At 39.0% G+C, this 19896-nt stretch overlaps 1 protein-coding gene across 1 annotated transcript in view; it reads right to left on the minus strand.

The window, feature by feature from the left end:
- Positions 1-3232, minus strand: part of BACH2 (BTB domain and CNC homolog 2) — a 41056-nt gene extending 37824 nt beyond the window's left edge. The window contains exon 1 of the mRNA XM_015817385.1: positions 2984-3232. Coding sequence (XP_015672871.1) covers positions 2984-3226 — 243 coding nt within the window. The 5' untranslated portion in view covers positions 3227-3232. The remainder of the gene's footprint in view (positions 1-2983) is intronic.
- Positions 3233-19896: the final 16664 nt, after the last annotated feature.

Below are 19896 nucleotides of genomic sequence, written 5' to 3' on the forward strand. Positions count from 1 at the left end.
TGGCATGACCTACTATATCCTTGGCTCACAGCCATGCATGTCTTTCTATCACATTTTTCCCTCTCTGGTAATCTAGATGGGAAGTGGGAAATATTCCCAATTGCTACTTTAATTCTTATCATGAATGAAAAGATTAATTAGAATGTCTTGTCAAAAGGAATGGGTTCTACACGCAAATAAAGAAAAATTCAAAGGGACAAGAGATCAAACCAAGACTATAATTTTAATCTCTTTCTTAGACAATGACTGATTTGAATTTAACGGGGTCCAATTTCAACATGCATTTAGAAAAAGATGCCTCCTTTTCCATGTGCACAAGGCTGTTGTAAAAATCATGAATCCACTTTTTTAAGGAGAAGGAAATAGACCAAGATACATACCATGCATTTTTAATATACAAGATTAGGGACGGAGATTGCAATCTTATCCACCACGTAACTCCCATAGAATTAAATAGGACTCTATATATGCCATTTGATATGCCTGAGTCCACATCCAACTCGCAAGGCTAGTATAAAATATTAATTTATTGCATGTCCTTAAGGATTAATGCATTTAATATTTCTTATCAATTTTGTATTACAATAATCTTATGACCTTCAGTTTTATTCTGCAGCTAAGACAATAAATCTTGTCAAGAAATGGCAAGGAGTTGAATCTGACTGAGATCATCTTTATCAACTTGAAGGAGACATGACTTTGCCAGTAATGATACTTCTGATGATCACTTTGTGATTTGTTTAAGGTGACAATTCATATCAGAACTGGGATATGAAAAAGTACAAATCTCACTAATCCAGTTTCATTGGCTAAGACTGAAAGGAGTTCTGGTCAAAATATTTTGAAGTCACCAAAAAATTAAAAGAGCTTTCTACCCATAATCATCATAAATGCCAAGTAACAGAGGAATTATTAGCTGAATAAGGAAAAAGCAGAGATAAATTTAAAAAATTAAAAAGACCAAAACAATCTACACATACTCCAGACCCAATTCTGGAAGCCTTTGCTGAATGCCTTCTCCTCTTTTCTACATCTTCTAGAGCAGGGATCCCCAATTCCCAGTCTGTGCATCGGCACTGGGCCGTGGCATGCCGGAAATCGGTCTGCACAAACAAGCAAAGCCCCATCTGTGGGGTGCAGACAGTACATGAAACCACGCCCCCTCTGGTCCATAGAAAAACCTCTCTCCACAGAACCGGTCCCTGGTGCCCAAAAGGTTGGGAATCTCTGTTCTAGAGAGAAATGCCTATACTTTTACTGATAGCAAGTATAGACTGTTTACAATCTTCTTATTCCAGGTCATATTGCCAAAATTCAGAAGATGTCATTACGGAAACTGGAGTGAGAATCTTTCACCCGTTTTGGTGTGACAAAACATGTTCAACTTTGATTCCAGTATTAGAGAGGATCTTTTTGACTTTGGGCAACAGATTGGACAAGAAGCGATGGTCTTTTCGACCCCATAGTAACATAATAGCTATTGCAGGTAGAGAATTTAGTCAGAGGCAGGATGCACAACTAGAAAAACTACCAAATACTATGGCAAATGCACGAATGAGGGTAGAAAGGAGTTATGGTGGGAGAATCTTCAGGAGGTTTTGGTGGGAAGAAATCCTGCTGTATTTCCAGACCTTTGGTATAAACCAGGGGTAGGCAACCTTGGCTCTTTTATGACTCGTGGACTTCAACTCCCAGAATTCTTGAGCCAGCATGGCTGGCTCAGGAATTCTGGGAGTTGAAGTCCACGAGTCATAAAAGAGCCAAGGTTGCCTACCCCTGGTATAAACTGACTATCCTGATACAAATTGCATAGTATTTTCTTTCCACATAAAGCATAATTCTTGGATAAAAATCAAATGCATAACAGTAAATTTACATCATTTACATATATGGTGACATAAAAATCAGATACCAATGCATTTCATGACATAAAATATTTTTAATTTAATTGAGGGTTTGACAGCATGCTGATCTTTAGTGTGCCTGGCTTATTTAAGTGTTGAGTCTGTCAACACATTAAGCCTATTGGGAGGCACATAAAACATACCTTACATTATGTACTTTTCAAGCAAAGAAGCTTAAGCAAGCATTCTTTCAAACATTTTCAAGCAATATTACAATTACATATAGCCAAGCAAAAGTGTCCCAGTGACCCTCTCTTAACTTGACAAATCTGGGCTTGTAAACTCTTTTCCTTGACAGATCACTGAACTTGGAAAAAGATTTGCTGAGTGCAGTGTTCTCTTTGATGTTTTGCATTAAATGTTTCCCCTTTCCCCTAATTCCTCTTGCCCCATCTGCGAAGTTAACTTTTCAAGGCAGAATTTACAAAGCACTGGGCAATTTCATCAGCACCATAGCCAAAAGCCTAAATCTTAGCAAGTCACCTCTTTTCTTTAGCAATGCACTCACGTACAAAAAAATAATAATAAAACACCCAAGGAATCCCAGCACTTTGGTAGGGTAAAAATGGAGCCTCACAGAGGTCTTTCAAAGGAAAACTGAACTAGTGAAGCAGAATGAATCATCCTGCTTCTGATTTAGCTTTGAGATGCTTTCTTCCCTAAAGTGCATAGCAATTTGGCTTAGGGTGGTCATATTTTTACATGTTCTTTTTAAAGCACTGGACGAAGGATTCGCTCTGTCCATTGTGCTGCTTGGACCTCTTCCTGCTGCTTTCCCCTCTTCCTTCCTTCTCGTTTGATGTTTCTTTTGCTCCCCGCAGGCTGTTTCCTTTGCCTTTGCTCTCTAACCCTGCAGACCCAAGCATCACATCCTACTCTCCTTCTCAGGATTAAAACACCCTCCAGCAGAGTCTGATTTGAGCAACATGCAGAGCTTTGGGAATTATATTTAAAAACCTTCAGGTTTATCTCACTCCTAAAGCAGTGGGGCACAAAAGAGAGGAGCTTGTTTTCTCTCCTAGCTGCCATGTTTGAAAGGCTGCTTTTAAAATGACTGATGGAACAATGGCATACTATACCTCTTCTGGCAGACTGACAACCAGGTCATTTTCTGTCTGCCCGACTAACATCTGCAAGAAGTATTCGCTGCATGCAGCCAGCACAGCCCGGTGGGCTCGGAATTCTTTGCCCTCCACAATCAAAGTCACATCACAGAGAATATCCTGCTTCCGTTGGTCATTGAGGCATAGGAGGATATTGGTACAATGGACTGTTGACTCATACACATACATGGGGGATTCAGTCTTCTCATCCACAGACATACCGTTCACACCCTAAAAATAGAAGCAACAAACAATAAGGGAGAGATAGAGGGCCAAAGTGAGTTATTACAGTGCTTGCAAAAAAAAAAAAAGGAAGATTACATCATGATTTCTGCACCCTGCATAGTTGAGCCAGTTCTCTGCAGAACTGCTGATCAGCATTTTAATTCTTAGCTACAACAAAGAATTCAAGAAATCTCTTCTCTCTGAAAAGACAATTGCATTATAAGCTTTTTACTCAACCCACTTAGTTGGCTTTTTCTTCTCCACAATGCTGAATGAGAGAGATGGATTTTAAGAAATGTTGAAGGCTATTATTAAACACTGTTTTAATAGTATAAGCTGCCTGGAGAAAAAGGGGATAGGATAGAATATCTGAGACAATCTTTGTAAATCAGAGTATTCAACCTATCGTTTTTAGGTACTTTAGAATTACTGGCGCTTAGTGGCATTATAGGAAAGGGTGGTTGAAATTCTCAATATTACTGTAGGTCTCCAATTTCAAGGGCAAGTTGGTTGTAGATTTTTACATGCAAAACACATATTCCACCCTTTTAAAATGACACATGAGCAGCTCAGATCTTATTAAACTGATTTAGATATTATGATAGCAGAATTATAACTATACCAAAAACCTAAAATAGAACTTGCAAAGATTATCTGTTATCTTATATAAAATCTGAAAAGTAAAGCTGCAATTACTCAGCGAGGCTAATGGAGGAGGTTGAGGGTTAGTGGTTTGCTTAACTACATCTTGAGAGTTTGTAGGAGATGAAACTTGAATTAAGAACTTCCTGGCCCAGAGCAAATGCATTTAGAAACACATATTTAAAATAGGTATCCCTGGAAATAGGTATCATATTTAAAATAGGTATCCCTGGAAATAGGTATCCCTGGAATTCTATGATATCTAGGCTGAGGTAGACCTGAAATGTACTTCTAAATGTAAAACTTTAATAGAAATAAGTACAGATAGTCCTCAAATTATGGCCACAATTGAGCCCAGAATTTATGTTGCTAAGTGAGAAGTTTGTTTTGTTCCATTTTACGACTTTTCTTGCTACATTTGTTAAGTGAATCACTGCACTTGTTAGATTAGTAACACAGTTGTTAAGTGAAACTGGCTCCCCCATTGACTTCGTTTGTCAGAAGGTCACAAAAAGGGATCACATGATCCTAGGACCGTGATGGCGAACCTTTTAGATACCAAGTGCCCAAAAACTGCTCTGCCTGCCCCCACTCCGCCCCATGCCCTGCCCACCTGCAGGGCCACCTACCACCTCCACAGCCTGCTGCAGATCGCCCAGGCGACCCTGCAGCGCCATGGTGGCCACACACCCCGCCTGCGCCCCACAGCAGCATCTGCGCGTGACGGGGCGTGAGGGCAAAGTCTTATTCCTGCTGCCCGGCTACCATGTCCTAGGCTGCACTGCTCCATGCGGGTCGTGCCTGGGGGCAACTCCTCCAGGAGGGCTGCTGGTGAGGAGGGGGCTGCAGGGGGAGGTGGGGCTGGGGCGACGGCACGCGTGCCATAGGTTCACCACCACTGTCCTAGGACATAAATATGAACCAGCTGTCAAGCATCCGAATGTAAACCACATGACCATGAGGATGCTGCAATGGTCATAAGTGTGAAAAATGGTCATCAGTCACTTGTAACTTCGAACGGTCACTAAATGACATTGTTGTAAGTCGAGGACTACCTGTACTTCAATAGAAATAAATACCAGTCACTGGATATAAACTTATAAGCAATCCTGTGATACTGACAAGAGAACAAAATAATAGGAGGCAGATCTTAAGAAGGAGACTGTAGTGTGGCAAAATACATAACATTTAAAAGCTTTACAAAAGAAATATAGCACGAGAATTATTCAAGAACATGTATCAGGAAACACCTGATTTTTTAAACAGGCATCTGCCCAGGGAGTGAATAAATGTGTATTGCAATGCCATGATACAATCTCTACCCTTTTAATACTTGCAATTGTGACACTGCAGGGACACACACGAGAACTAGAGCTTTTATCGCATCACTTCGTACAATGAAATCTCAGTTTGCTGTGGACACCTGTGAAGTCTTGACTGTATTACTGCACTTCGTCTATACAAAATAATATAAAAAGGCTGGATGATTTTCCTCAAAGAAACATTAGGTAGATAAATGGTACAGACCATTTATTATTTGGAGAGGTCTTTATGAAACTGAAACCAACTAATTGAAACTTAGGGAAACTACCATTCGCTTAAATTAATATATATATATATTTATTGGACATAGCCTGGAAAAATTAGGCTTATTTGTTTTACTCTTATTGCTCTATTATCTTCTTTTACAATAGTATTAAAATAGATCCTATTTTTAAAACTGGAGTAAGACTATTAAAAACTATTGCATCATCCTTGTGACTGCACCCTGGCAAAATGACTGAAAATGATTGATACAAGGAAGCTTCCCTATTTGCGAGATGATTGCCATAAAAGGCATAATCAGTTACAAATATTGCCTTAACAAAATCCAACTGACACCTCTTCTAATTGTCCTTCTTCCTTCAAAACAAAATCCATACTCCCTGCTTAGCTTTGTCTTTTTCTTGGGAAATTGGCCTGGAAAACATCAGGCTGCAATTGTTCATCATTTTTATTTTCAAAGAAATGATTTTAGGACAAAAGCGATTCACGGAAGTAAAGGTAATGCTGGAAGGCTAGCAACATCGGGGAGGAGGAGGAGGAGGAGGAGGAGGAGGAGGCTTGGATAAAGAAGTGCAGGCAATGCTTTTCAAATTTGCAGATGATATTAAACTGGGTGGATAGCAAACAAAACTCAATCAACAGAGGTGTAATTTCCAAATCTGGGAGGGGGGGGGAAGAAAGACTCCATGATAGTCCCACTTTATTCTAGTTTGGTCAAACTCCATGCTGAGAATTGCATTCAGCAATTGGCATGGTTTCAGAGAAAGTAAGAGGAGATTTAGGGACTAGAACGTGGGTCCTATGAAGATGGAGTGGGATTTTAGCCTTGAGATGGGGAATATCAGGGGTCCTCAACCTTGGCAACTTTAAGACTTGTGGACTACAACTCCTAGCCAGCTTTGCTGGCTGAGGAATTCTGGGAGTTGTAGTCCACAAGTCTTAAAGTTGCCAAGGTTGAGGACCGCTGGGGAATATGACAGCAGTTTGCAAACATCTGAAACAGCTCATTTTCTTTAAGTCCTCTTTGTTCTTAAGACAGGAAGATAGGATAAAGATGAATGGATTTTAGTTATGGAAAGGCTGATTCTGACTGTAGGGTAGCTCCCAAAATAAGAGTATGAGAATGAATCTGTTTAAAAGAGAGAAAGTATATTTAGATATACTCAAGAGGAGAATAGGCTGCCATTCCTGCACTGGTCAAATGGTTGGATTAAGTGGCTTAAATGACTTCTTCCAGCCCACTGATTCTATGATACCAATAGGAAGACAATTTAAATGCATCATTTGGATTTATTCATGCTTTTCAACCCATGTAAAATTAGCTATATAACTAAAACGTGTAAGTGAAAATAGGCAATAAAAGTTGTTACACATCGTCAGGATAAAGACCAAAAAAGGAAGATGCTCTTTAAAAAAAAGCATTAATAAGATGTGACATCATTTTATAACCAACAGACTGGAAACTAAGTTAAGGAAAAGTTTTTTCTTCTTTTCTTGAAAGTAAATAGTATGAAACAGAATATGTAATTGTCACAGCAGCAAAGATTTCTATTCCTCGAGTCATTTTCTAACCCCCTATCTAATTTCACCTCTTGCTAAGAAGTGTTATTGTGGCTGCTTCCAAAATATTCAGAGGATTCAAACTGGGAATGTTTCAGAGCGACAATGAGGGCTTTCCAGAAAGCAGCACGTTGAACAAAAGACACGTCCACATTTCCGGCTGTCACCAAGATTGAAATGCTGATATCAGGCAACATCATAGTGAGGCTGCCCTAAGAACTTTTAAGTTCAACCAGAAAAGAGAAATCTACCATCCTCTGTGCTAATGACAGTGGCTTCCGGGTAGGTAAGGGGAAACAGCAACCACATATAAATGTTTGATTAGTAATGCAAGCCAAAATCCATGGATAAAAGGGATTGTGGGAAATTAAAATGCAGCCTCCCTTCCCATGGGAAGGCATAAGCAAAGGAATATGCTGAAACATTGACAAGCTGGCTGAGAAGGTCAAGTGCTAACATTGCCTGAACCAGAGCACCTATCAGAATGTATTAGCTAGCAGGACCTTTGGTTTGAAGTCCCAGCAGATGTCAGCACCAGGCTGACTTTGTCTATATCAAAAAAGCTCTTCAAGGTTAGGTCTGGTTAGTGGTTGGATGGAGGAACCCAGGAAACCCTGGGCTGTCACGAAACATCCCAGAAGACAGCTGAGGTAAATTACTTTTGTACCTTCCATGAAACTAGCCAGACACATCCAGGTAATTGGCAGGAGTATTTGAGAGACTCATTCACTTCAGTTACACATCTGGCACAGGAGAGTCAGTATATAATGTTATATAACTGGAGTGAATGAATGAAAGGTTGTTTATTTATGGCAGTTGTATAAAGACTTTTCATACAAATTAACTGGAGGTTGAAGAACATGTTAGAGAAATGTCATACATGTTAGCTTGAATTAAGCAAAGTGTATCCTCTCTGAAATATTTCTGTCACAGTTACGCATGTTTACATAGACTATTTTTAAAGGAAATATGAAACCTATATAATAGATTTTGGAAAAATAAGGAAGAACTATCTAATATGCAAAGAAACTATTTTTTTCTAATTTCATAAGTTAGCTTTGCAGCTTTGTTAAGGCAGAAACAGAACTGTGGAAATAACCGAGGATAAAGCAAACTCTAATTAGATTAATTCATTTATAGTATATTGCTGCCCCACAATGTACTGAAAACCTGTAACTTATCTAATTGAAAGAAAAAGTTCCCACAATAACAGGTATTCACACACAGGTCAGTATATTAATCTATTTCAAAATTCTAAATTATAAGTAGACTCCACTGCAAAATTCAGCACAGGGTTTACTTCTCAAACATACCGTAAATGGAATTAAGAATCACTAAAGTTTATTACATAGCTAATTAATTAGGAGGAACCACAGAGTTCCTCCTCTCAAAGTTAGAAACTCTCATGTATAAAATATACTAATGTGTTTATGTATTCATTAATTTGCATATATACAGTGCTTTCCTGTATATAAGTTAACTTGGACATCGTTTCAACTATTACTATAATAAAGAGATTTAGAGGTTTAAAATCTTTTCTCCTAGACAGCTTCCCATGGTGATAGCGGGAAGGCATGGGGAGATCAAGGCAAAGCAAGCTATAGCTTTAATCATAATAACAGTATCAGCATTATAGTTCCTGGCAAATCTCAGTCATATACCAAAATGCTTACATTGAGCAATATCATTCCTATCTTCAGAAAAGGAAAATGTAAATTTAAAAATGATCTTTCTTTTTGTTGCATTTTTAAAATCAGCATTTCCTGTGGGACAACAGCATCCATTTGACTTCAAGAATGTGAATTGGAGCTACAATTGTTCAGATGTATTAGGATATGCTCTGGGTGAGCCTTCTCCAGCTACAGATATGTTGGGATTGAAAGTCAGGATTCTTGGGCTGTTCAGGATTCTTCAGGCTGTTTGAAAAGTGAGGAGTCCTTGGTGCCCTCTGAGCTTGACTGTCTTCTGGCAAACATTTCACTACCCAAACAAGGTAACATCATCAGTGTTAGTCTAGCACTGATGATGTTACCTAGTTTGGGTAATGAAACATCTGCAAAAAAACAACCAAGCTCAAAGAGCACCAAGGGACCCTCATTTCAACCCTGAGCTACAAATATTCTCCTATCTTAGGTTGGAAAAGGCTGACCCAGCTAATTTGTCCTGCACCATGCGACTGGAGTCATCTTTTCTTCAGAAGTTTCTCACCTCATTTACTGTGCAGTACTGTCCTGAAATTTATTACCAACCAAGTAACATGAACAGTAAGTAGAGCATTAAAAAATCACTAAATGTTGAACCACAATGTGATTTATAACCATGTGAATATTTGGGCGTACTAAAAACAAAAACAAAATGAATGACTGATTACAACATCCAAAAACACAAAGGCAGAAATAATGAAATGTAATCATATATTATTATGATTCCTTAGCTGTTGCAAATATAAAAGAATGATCTAGATTAATAATTCATTCAGCAATAAAGTATCAGAAAGAGATAATTATACAGTACCACAATTCTCACGCTGATTTCTGTAATTACAGATTACAACAGTATTAGCAATTTTAAAAAAGGTTAGGGAGTGGCAGTAATTTGCCATGTCATCCTCAGTCGCATAAATCACTCTTGTCTAGAGAACCAGGGATAAGTGGAAATATAATAATTGGCCAAAAAGGACTGGATGGCCTTCGTTTTTATGTTTACTGGCAAATAAATATGTGCAAAAATATATTAGCAGTCACCAGTCATAATATATTCAAGATGTTTACCTAATTTTTATAGGCTCTATCAATGATGATCGGCAATGGGACTAAAGATAAAGGAAATAAGAGGAACAGAGTGATACTATCTCAGAAGAACAATTTCACCTGATAGCCAATCCCTGAAACTTGGTGTAATGATACTCATGATTAGTACATCCCATTGAATGGCTACAACTAGTTAAAACAGACTCAGTAGATACTTGTCTGGAAGAGACTCAATGGAAAAAGTGGAGATGTTGCATTGTAAATACATAGAGAAAAAATGATAATTGGACAGAAAAGGAATTAAAACATGGAAATCTTATTCAAACTATCAAAGAGGACAACAGGGCATCACTGTGGCAGCTTATTACAGACTGGTCGGAAAGATACAGAAGACAACTTTCAGAGAGACATGCAAAAGGGGAAATTCCAATATGTATTTTGACAGCTGCCTAGAATCAAAGATCCATTGTTTCTTGCTGACAAGTTTTGTCAGAAGGTAAAATTAAAGAGTTTGCTATCCTAAACTTACCAACAAGGGAGGAGTGAGTTGAAGAAGCCAAGGAAACTAATATTTCTGAGAGAAAAGAGATCATGTTATCCTTGAATTCATGATATCCAACAGATATCAGACCTGCATGCTAGATTTCAGAAGAGTGGATGGTGATGAACTCTGAGGGAAGATAGTAGGATTGATGGCCTGAAATCTTAAAGAAGAAAAGTGTCCTAGGAAAGGAAATAGAATAGCAAACAATTCCTGCAAGAAAGAAAACATGGGAAATATTTGAAAAGACCAGACTAAATACATAAGGATTCTCTAAAGTGCTGAACAGTATGAGGAAATATATAGAAAATGCAATAAAAGACTCACAACCACAGAGTGCAAGGTAATCTCCAGAAACTGTAAGAACGGTGCCAGAAAAGCTAAAGCTCAAATTGAGCTGAGGCTTGCAAGAGATATCAAAAAACGATAACAAAAAGGTTATTTAGGTACAGTAGAATTAAAACAAAAGCCAAAGAGGGTGGATAAAGTGGTAAACAGATAATGGATGAGGGGAAAATGCAAATCTTTTGACTGCCTATTCTGTGTCTGTTTTGTTTCAGGATGAAGAGGTTAGCTAATTTAAATGAATTCAAGTCTCCAGGATGAGATGGATTACATCCTAAATGCTATTTACTTTACTAAATAATAGGGAGGATTATACAACCACTCTTGGCTGTATCTAAGAACTCCTGGTTGACTAGTGATGTCCCAAAAGACTAGAGGAGAGCAAATGTCATTCTTGTCTTCCAAAAGGGGAGTGTGGAGGATTTGGGAAATTACAGGCCTTGACATCTTTAATTCTGAAAATTAAGCAGCATGTTTATGAGTGCAACTAAGAAGAGCTAACATGGGTTTATCACACAGAGTATGCCAGGCTAGCCTTATCCTCTTTGATAGCATTTTTAAGTTTGTAATTGAGGGGATGGCACAGATGTGGTATACTATCTCAGCAATGCCTTCAACGAAATAGCTCATGAAATTTTCATTAATACAAAGGTAAAATAAAAGCTAAATAATATTAGTGTTAGACTGATCCTCAATTCTGCCCCAGACTTGCTCATAAATGACTGTGCTTCAGTTTAGAGGGAAGTGTCAAGTAGACACTTGACCCCACTTTTTAAAAATACTATTTTCAGAGCTTTAGGTAGTTCCATTATACTTAAAGAAAGCAAGAAAAAAAGTTCCAGTTATGGAACAGAAATAAACCTTCTGTTCAGATTGTCATTCTGAAAAGGTGCAATAATCATCTTCTCATAAAAGGCAACTTTTCAAGAAAAAAAAACAACGACTGGCTATAAAGACATGAGCATGCTATTACCATTCTTGCTATTGCCTTATTAGGATGACATCCAGCTCTAAAAATGACTGCCTCATGAACACTGCTAATTATTTAATATTTCATAAACTTGAGTTGCTTGACAAAGCAATGGCTATCTCTGTTAAACATAACTCACGAACTGTACATATTTTTTATTAATGTTCTTTCACAGTAAGATGTGCAATTAATCACCTCCCTTTTTCACTATCTTTTAACTCTGACAGCTGGAAAATATGTATTTGGGCTTCTGTGCAGCTATTTTCAATTACTATTTAGTGTTTTGGAAATCTGAAGCAGACATTCACAGAATGCTACTACTACGGTTAATATGACAAGACTTATTCATGAAGGAAGAAGTTAATAGAGCTGCTTTAAAATGTATTGATCTCTGCTATTCAGCAGCTGTTTTTTTTTTAAAGAGAAGGTTCACCAATCCATGCTCATGATGGTAATTGTGAAGATGAGAGGATGCTTGTTTTTCAGTAAGCAGGACTAAATTTCCCATGTTCATGCTTTTGGAGAACTATCTTCCCATTTTGAACAAAATAGGTTAGAAGGCTTTTAATGACAGCAGTGGAAAACTTTAATAACCACATTACAATATTTTTTTTTAATTTATTTATATCTTTTATTTATTATTTTTATCAATAATTTAAGGCAGTAAATATATCTAATACACCTTTATCCTCCTGTTTTCCCCACAACAACATCCCTGTGAGGGGGGGCTGGGCTCAGAGAGAGTGACTGGCCCAAAGTCACCCAGCTAGCTTTCATGGCTAAGGAGGGACTAGAACTCACAGTTTCCTAGTTTCTAGCCCGATGCCTTAAGCACTAGACAGAACTGGCTCTCTAAGAGAAGATAATACAATACAAAGACCTGCAAATAGAAATAGAATGACTGTGACAATAGAAAGCAAAGGCAGTACCAATAGCAATAGGCGCCTTGGATGCAATCCCAAAACAACCCAGCACCATTTGAACACCCTTGGCATTGTTAAAATTGACCATCAGTCAATTGCAAAAGGCAGTTTTAATTGGAACAGCTTACGTTCTGTGACTATATCTGTAACACCATCAACCATTCACACCTGCCTATCCTAGATGCTTGGGAAGGACTCAATAGGTGAACAAAAATGCCATATCCAGTCTGAACATCTGGCTGACTGTGTAAAAAAACCATATAATAATTATGTAATTATATAACATAATTATATGTAATAATTATATAATTATAATAACAGAACCACGTTTACCAAACCTGCCAGCTGCACTTGCCAGATTCTAGAACATTTACAGGCAGGTGTATCTTTTTCTTCTATTTAGATATGCCCAAAACCTTGCCCAATTTCTTTCACAACTATTTTCCCATGGGGCTTAAGCTTGTTTGGATGAACTGCCTTTGTTTACACTCACTCTTTGAATCCAATCTTTTCTCTCTATGCCCAACACCCATTTGTGTTCCTCTTTGCTACTGCCTGATTTCTAATGAAGTAAACACTATTTTAAACAGTCATTGTTGATTCCAGATTGTATCTTGGTGCTGTAAGCTGGTAGTGCAGCTCAGATAGTTTCTGTGAACCGTGTATGAGTCAGTAAGTACATGTTTGCATGTTTTCTGTCCTTAGGAAAAAGGGAAAGACAGTTTCTTTCTTTAAACCTTGTTCCTATCTTTCTGGTAGGAAGACAAGAAACAAGGTAATGGAAGTGAGTACCGTTTAAAGTAATTATTGCTGTATTCACCAGGCTGCCCTGCTTGAGTAGGATAACCGTAGTGGTGAGATGAGTTACAGCCTCCTTACAAAGGTTTTTAATGTAGCACACAAGAAACCATTTAAAATCCAATAATAACAAATACAAGAAGTCCTCATTTACCAACAATAATTGGGACTGGGAATTCTGTCATAGGGCAGGGTGTAATATCACGTGACTATACCAACTTACAACAGCAATTCCAGTAGTTCCAGTTTATTAAATTTAGAGAGAGATGGACCATCTCACTCACAGAACGACTCTGCTGCAGTTGTTAGACAAATCCCACACGGTTGCAGCATCTTGTAGTCACCATTTGATCACCATTTGCAACCTTCTACCAGCTTCCCCATTGATTTTGCTTGTTGGAGGCCAGTTGTGAAGTTTGCAAATGGCAATCATGCGAGTGCAGGGTGCTGTGATGTTGCAATTGTGAGCCAGTGCTCAAGTGTCTTATTAGCAATCACATACCTGAGGGAATGTCACAGTAGCCACAACTACAAGGACTCATCTTAAGCCCCCCTTGTTTTTTGAATGGTTGCTGAACAAGTCAACATTAAATGAGAACTACCTGTATATATTAACTACTAGCTTCCAGGAATTAAGATACTGTTTCAAAAAACAGAAATGTTCTTTGTTTCTAAAAGCAGTTGATGGCTTCTGACAAGGTATAGAAAACCAAGTGCCTTCCTTCATGACAAGCTATTGCTTTGGATAATGGCCAAAATCTGCATAGGGTCACATTTTTAAAAATAGCACAAGCTTTCCTGTTTTTAACACTGAGGAGGAATGTCCTTGTAATACTGTTGCACTGTCATAAGTCTAAAAACTATGTGCAAACAGCTGGCAGAACAAGTTTTATGATGCAGTCATTAATATGTAAAATGCTTTCATATCTTCTGCCCTCAACAGCCAACCTAAGGGCATCTTCTGACATTATCTGGGGCTGGGAAATTTGCAGTCCTCCAGACTTTTCTGAACTCCAATTCCCAGGAGTCTCATCTATCTGGGATATGGCAGCTGCTGTTCAACATTTGGGGATTTACAAGTTCTTCATCCTTATATTATGCCCCTCCAGCTTCTGCATTTTTCCAAATGAATGGCAGAAAGCAGTGAGAAAATACATAAGACAACTTGGTAATGCTAGGATGATTGCACGGTCGTGTAAAATAAGGGAACATCTGTGAGGCTAACATGGTGCTCCATGTTGTGGGATTAAAGATATTAAATCTGATCATGCTCATAGGTATATTTTATTGAAGAAAGAATATAGGTTGTCCAGATGGTACAATTCTGCTGCAGAAAGTGTAGAAAAAATATGATTTAAAATAAATTATTTAATAAGTTTTTGTCTGGCTTCAAGCCTGGATAAAGCACCCTACATTTTGGCTGTCTTGACTGATAACCTTTATCAGGAAAGAGATAAGAGAGTCATATGAGGTTGATTCTCCTGGATCTCTAGTGGTTCTTGACAGCACTGATCATGCAACATTGCTGAAATGGCCCAGTGAGCTAGAAACCTGAGGCCTTGAACTACAAGTATTCCATTCCTACCATTGCAACTAGACAGTGGCAATGAGAGATTTTAATTCATCTTCCCATTTCTTTTGTTGTGGGGGTCCACTGGATTTTATTCTTTCTTCTCAATTGCTGAATATCTACACCAAGCTGGTACAGCTATGTGGAATCTGCTTCATTAATTCTCTCCTTTTCACATGGACCAGGAGATCTTGCAAAGCTGCCTGGAAGAAATGAGGGGGTGGATGATAATTGATAAACTGAGGCGAGTCCACAAACGATGAGATGTTTGGGGAAGGTTCTCAGGCTTAAGATCTAGGAAGGTGGTCTATATCACACCTGTGCGATGCAGCTTTGGTTGGCTTTAATGAGGTGATGCCATTTGCCTTGAGGCGACACCCTGCATTGCTTCACTGTCTCCTAGTAACCTTGGCCAGTCCTGGCACAAGCCTGTAGATCACGGGTGTCAAACTTGATCACGTCACGTGACGTATCGTGATTTTTTTGCCTTTGTGGAGCCAGGGTGGGTGTGGCCTGCATGTGAAGTATCTGGCCCGCGGGCCGCCAGTTTGACATCTTTGTTATAGATGGTTCTGCACGGGATGAAGTGAAGCCTCGTAGGCATTGAAGGCATAGGATGAAGTGAAGCCAGACTGCTTCTGAAAACAAGCTAAGGAGGGGCTGTACTCAATATTTCACTGGAGCAAAACACTCTCTCAGTGATTTGCATTGCTCTTTACTATATTGGATGAGATCACACTTCCTTTGATATTATTTTATTAATAAGATTCAACAAGGCTACGCACAGGAGTAGTTGTTTTTGTAGCAACAATTGTAATGTTACTTATCATACACTAATAACAGACACAGGATAAAAGAACAACTAATTCAGTGACACACTGCCGTCAATTATAACATCATAATCTAAATTAAGAGCTCTGCCGATGTGAATCTCATTCCCTAGAAGCAATTCTGGAATCACTCTAGAAAGTGAAGTCTTGCTTCAGTGATCCGTGCTGCAATAACGTCATGATTAGACTACTGCCATGTGAACTTTGAGTGCTCTTTGAAGACAGTGTGGAAGCTACAATTGGTGCATGATTGAACATAAGGACTTAATGCTAATTTTTAAATCAATGCCAGCTAATGGAATCTAATTCATGATGTTGGCTTTAGTCTTCAAAAAGTAGAATGGTTTATGACCGAAGTACTCAAAATATCACACTTTCAGTCTAGGTATTCAGATCAGCAGGGAGAGGTTCTCTAAATGGCCCCAACTTTGGGCTTTGTTCTATGCCAGTGGTTCTCAACCTTCCTAATGCCGCGACCCTTTAATACAGTTCCTCATGTTGTGGTGACCCCCAACCATAAAATTGCCAGGGCTTGCATGGTCGCTGGTGGTGGGAAGAGTGTCAGCGGCCATTGGGGACCACGCCAGCGGTTCTGTGCCACGGAGGCTTGAGGCACGGGACGTGGAGTGGCACAATGCCGTGGGAGGCAGCAGGACAGGGGGGAGGGGTTACCTGCATCCTGCTGGCCGAACTCTGGAAGCCTGCCTGAATGAAGAATTTTAGGGGGAGTTGAAAGCGAGACAGGTTCCTAAGACCATCGGAAATATGTGTTTTCCGATGGTCTTAGGCGGCCCCTGTGAAAGGGTCGTTGGCCCCTCAAAGGGGTCACGACCCACAGGTTGAGAACCGCTGTTCTATGCGGTAATCAGGACTTCAGCTTTTAATAAGTGGTGTCATGATGATCGAACTCTTTTCAAGTATAGCTGGATTCCATTTTTAAACAAAATAAAATATATTTGTTCAACCAAGTACCAGGCTAGAAACTAGGAGACTATGAGTTCTAGTCCTGTCTTAGGTACAAAGCCAGCTGGACTACAGTCGAGTTACTCTCTCAGCCCTAGGAAACAGGCAATGGCAAACCACTTTTGGAAAACTTTGCCAAGAAAATTGCATGAACTTGGACTTCTCCAGGCAATGACTTCAGAACAAATTATAAAATATAGTTTCTTATGTACTAGCAGAGATGTGTTAAATTGTAAGGTTAAGTCTTCACTAAATAACTAACAATACACCATCTTCAAGAATAAAAATATGTAGACAACACGGTCACAGGTTCAACAACTTCAATCTTTCATTTGAATTGGGGTAAAGGAATGAAAGAACAAACCTATTAAAGTAATTTAGTGTTCTCCTGTGAGTATTAAATTCAGGAAGGACAAGATTAGGAATACCAGAAAATTTGGGATAAATGTCTTCAAGCAGAACAACCGTGCAGTTTTTTTAGCCACATAAAGTGATTTACTTGGAAACTATTCTCATTTCCTGTTCAAAGCAATTCTGAATCAACTCATAAACTTGATTTAATTATAATTTCATTTCTAGAAACTGGGAATTTGAGCCTGAGACAACAGCAAATTGCTTGGGGCAAGTTATAATAACCATGGAGCCCTGGTCTGAAATTACAGGTTATCTCATGGATGGATCAAAGACTTTTCAAATTTTACAGGTTACTTGGAGACTTTGTGTTCTTACATCCCATTCCCATTTAATATATCTTTCTTGTAAAGCTTGACAAGGGAGAAAAGGGACAATTCTTAACTGCAGTCATGTTAAGTCTTATTAAGAAAATAAAACTGAAGTAGCTTGATCACTAAATGCCAGCCTTAGCAGTTTCCTGTTACCTTAGCTTCCATGAAATTTTGTTCCAAAGAAACTAAAAAAGGAAACACTTTTCCCATGGTGGTTTGAACTTTTCAAGGTTAAGAATGGTTGAATATGTTTTTTGGAATGCTGTTTTGACAAGAACTGTGTTCTGAGACTATACAGCAGACATGGCAAACACAAGGCCCGGGGGCCAGATGCGGCCCACAAAGTGGTTTCATTTGGCCTGCGAAGCCATCCTGGAAACAGTGAGGGAATGACCCCTGCTGCCTTGGCCCTGGCCCAGGCCAGCCGGGAGCCAATGTACAATTTTGTGGTGGCCATCTTGGCACTTGCCCTGGTGGACCATGCCTTGGCACCTGCCCTGGTCCCACTTCCTTCTACCAGAGACCCTCAGATCTGTCCCACTCATACCCAGGCCCCCACAGGCACCCTTGACGCGAATGATGTAGAACTGGCCACGCCCACCCAGTAGGCCACACCCACTCCATCCACACCCACCCAGTAGGCTGCACCCACTCTGGCCACACCCACCCGGCCCCCCAAGGGCAACCGCAATGCTGATGCGGCCCCCAATGAAATTGAGTTTGACACCCCTGCTATACAGCATACCTCCCTCCTTTACTGAAAACCTCCCTCTCTTACTGAAGGGAATCGGCAACTGGTAGATGACCCGAATGTGTTATACTGTAGATTTGACAGGAGATCACTGTCAATTATTGCTACCCTCCCATCAAAAAAGTAACGGGCATTTCATTACGTGCTCTGAATTTTGTCATAGCAAGACCATCTCATTCATCAAAAATGGAATTGTGGTCTAGAAATTACAGTTTACCCGAGAATAATCAATCTTAAAGGTAAAATAGGGTAGCCGAGAAAAAGGACCTTAGGATTATCTTTGAGGATCCTTCAAAACCACCACTATCCATAGATAAGTCACTGCATTACATCTTACAACATCTTGAATTCCCTTGGGGATCCTTTTTGTAGACTTCAGCTCGGCATTGAATACCATCATTCCAGAAATTCTTCTCTCTAGACTGATTCAGCTAGCTGTGCCTCACCTCACTTGTATGTGAATTATAAGCTTTCTAACAGAAAGAAAGCAGGTGAAGCTAGGTAAAATCACATCAAATACCTGTTCAATTAGCACAGGCATCCCCCCCTCCATGGGTGTGTGTGCTCTCTCCATTACTCTTTTCTCTCTATACCAATGACTGCATCTTGAAGGATCCCTCTGTTAAAGTACTGAAGTTTGCAGATGATACAACAGTCATTGGTCTCATTTGAGCTGGTGATGAGTCTGCATAAAGACGGGAGGTTGAACAACTGGCTGTGTGGTGCAGCTGGAACAATCTGGAGCTGAACACACTTACAACTATAGAGATGATAGTGGATTTTAGGAAGAGCCCTTGAATTCTACCACTTCTTACAATAATTCCAATCAGCCTGCCTTCCACTGAGGATCTGTATATTGCATGGGTCAGAAAGAGGACTGAGAAAATATTTTCACAACCTGTACCTAAACTGTTTCAATTCCTTCCCTCAGGACGCCACTATAGAGCACTGCATGTCAAAACAACTAGACACAAGACAATTCCCCCACCCCCACATACCATCACTCTGCTGAACACCTAATTCCCACAGCATTGTCTTATGTCTAAGGATATTTACTGATGAACAGAAGTAAGACTGTATTACTATTATCCTTCTCATCTTTCCTATTGGTATCATGATTATATCACTTTGTTGTTTATATGTACACTGAGAGCTTTTGCACCAGAGACAAATTCCTTGTGTGTCCAATCACACTTGGCTAATAAAGAGTATTGTATTGTAATATGAAATACTGGTATTTTAATTAAGTACCACAGTCTGTCTCAAAATGATATCAAATCTGTTTACCCTTTCTGAAGTTCCAAGGGGGGGGGACATCTTTCATTCTATAGTTCAAAATATATTTCCTTTTCCAAACTCAGTATACAATGCCAGTCTGGCATTGAATAAAAAGTATATCTAGATAAAACTTTATAGGTAACTAGAAAAGTGAGATAATTTTCTGGTTTTATTTTTATTTATTAATCAAATTAATCTGGACACCCATTTGAGGGAGTTTTATAGCAAGCCAAATGTATATGCAACTGCATTTCACATGTCAGGCTCTCTTGAGATATGAATTTACATTAATATTTCAATGACAAGTGCTTTAGTAAGAATAGTTTACATTAATGGATTTTTAAAGATAGACACTGGTGCAGGGAAAGTGTTATTCTCCCCTTTCCAAGATAGAATTTTTTTTAAAAAATATTTTCATAGAGTGTTTTTGAAAATTAAACACAACAGTGTGTTTTGTATACTACCATCAATTT

The sequence above is a fragment of the Protobothrops mucrosquamatus genome, unplaced genomic scaffold, assembly GCF_001527695.2.
Source record: "Protobothrops mucrosquamatus isolate PMUCROS unplaced genomic scaffold, P.Mucros_1.0 scaffold582, whole genome shotgun sequence".
Taxonomy (NCBI): domain Eukaryota; kingdom Metazoa; phylum Chordata; class Lepidosauria; order Squamata; family Viperidae; genus Protobothrops; species Protobothrops mucrosquamatus.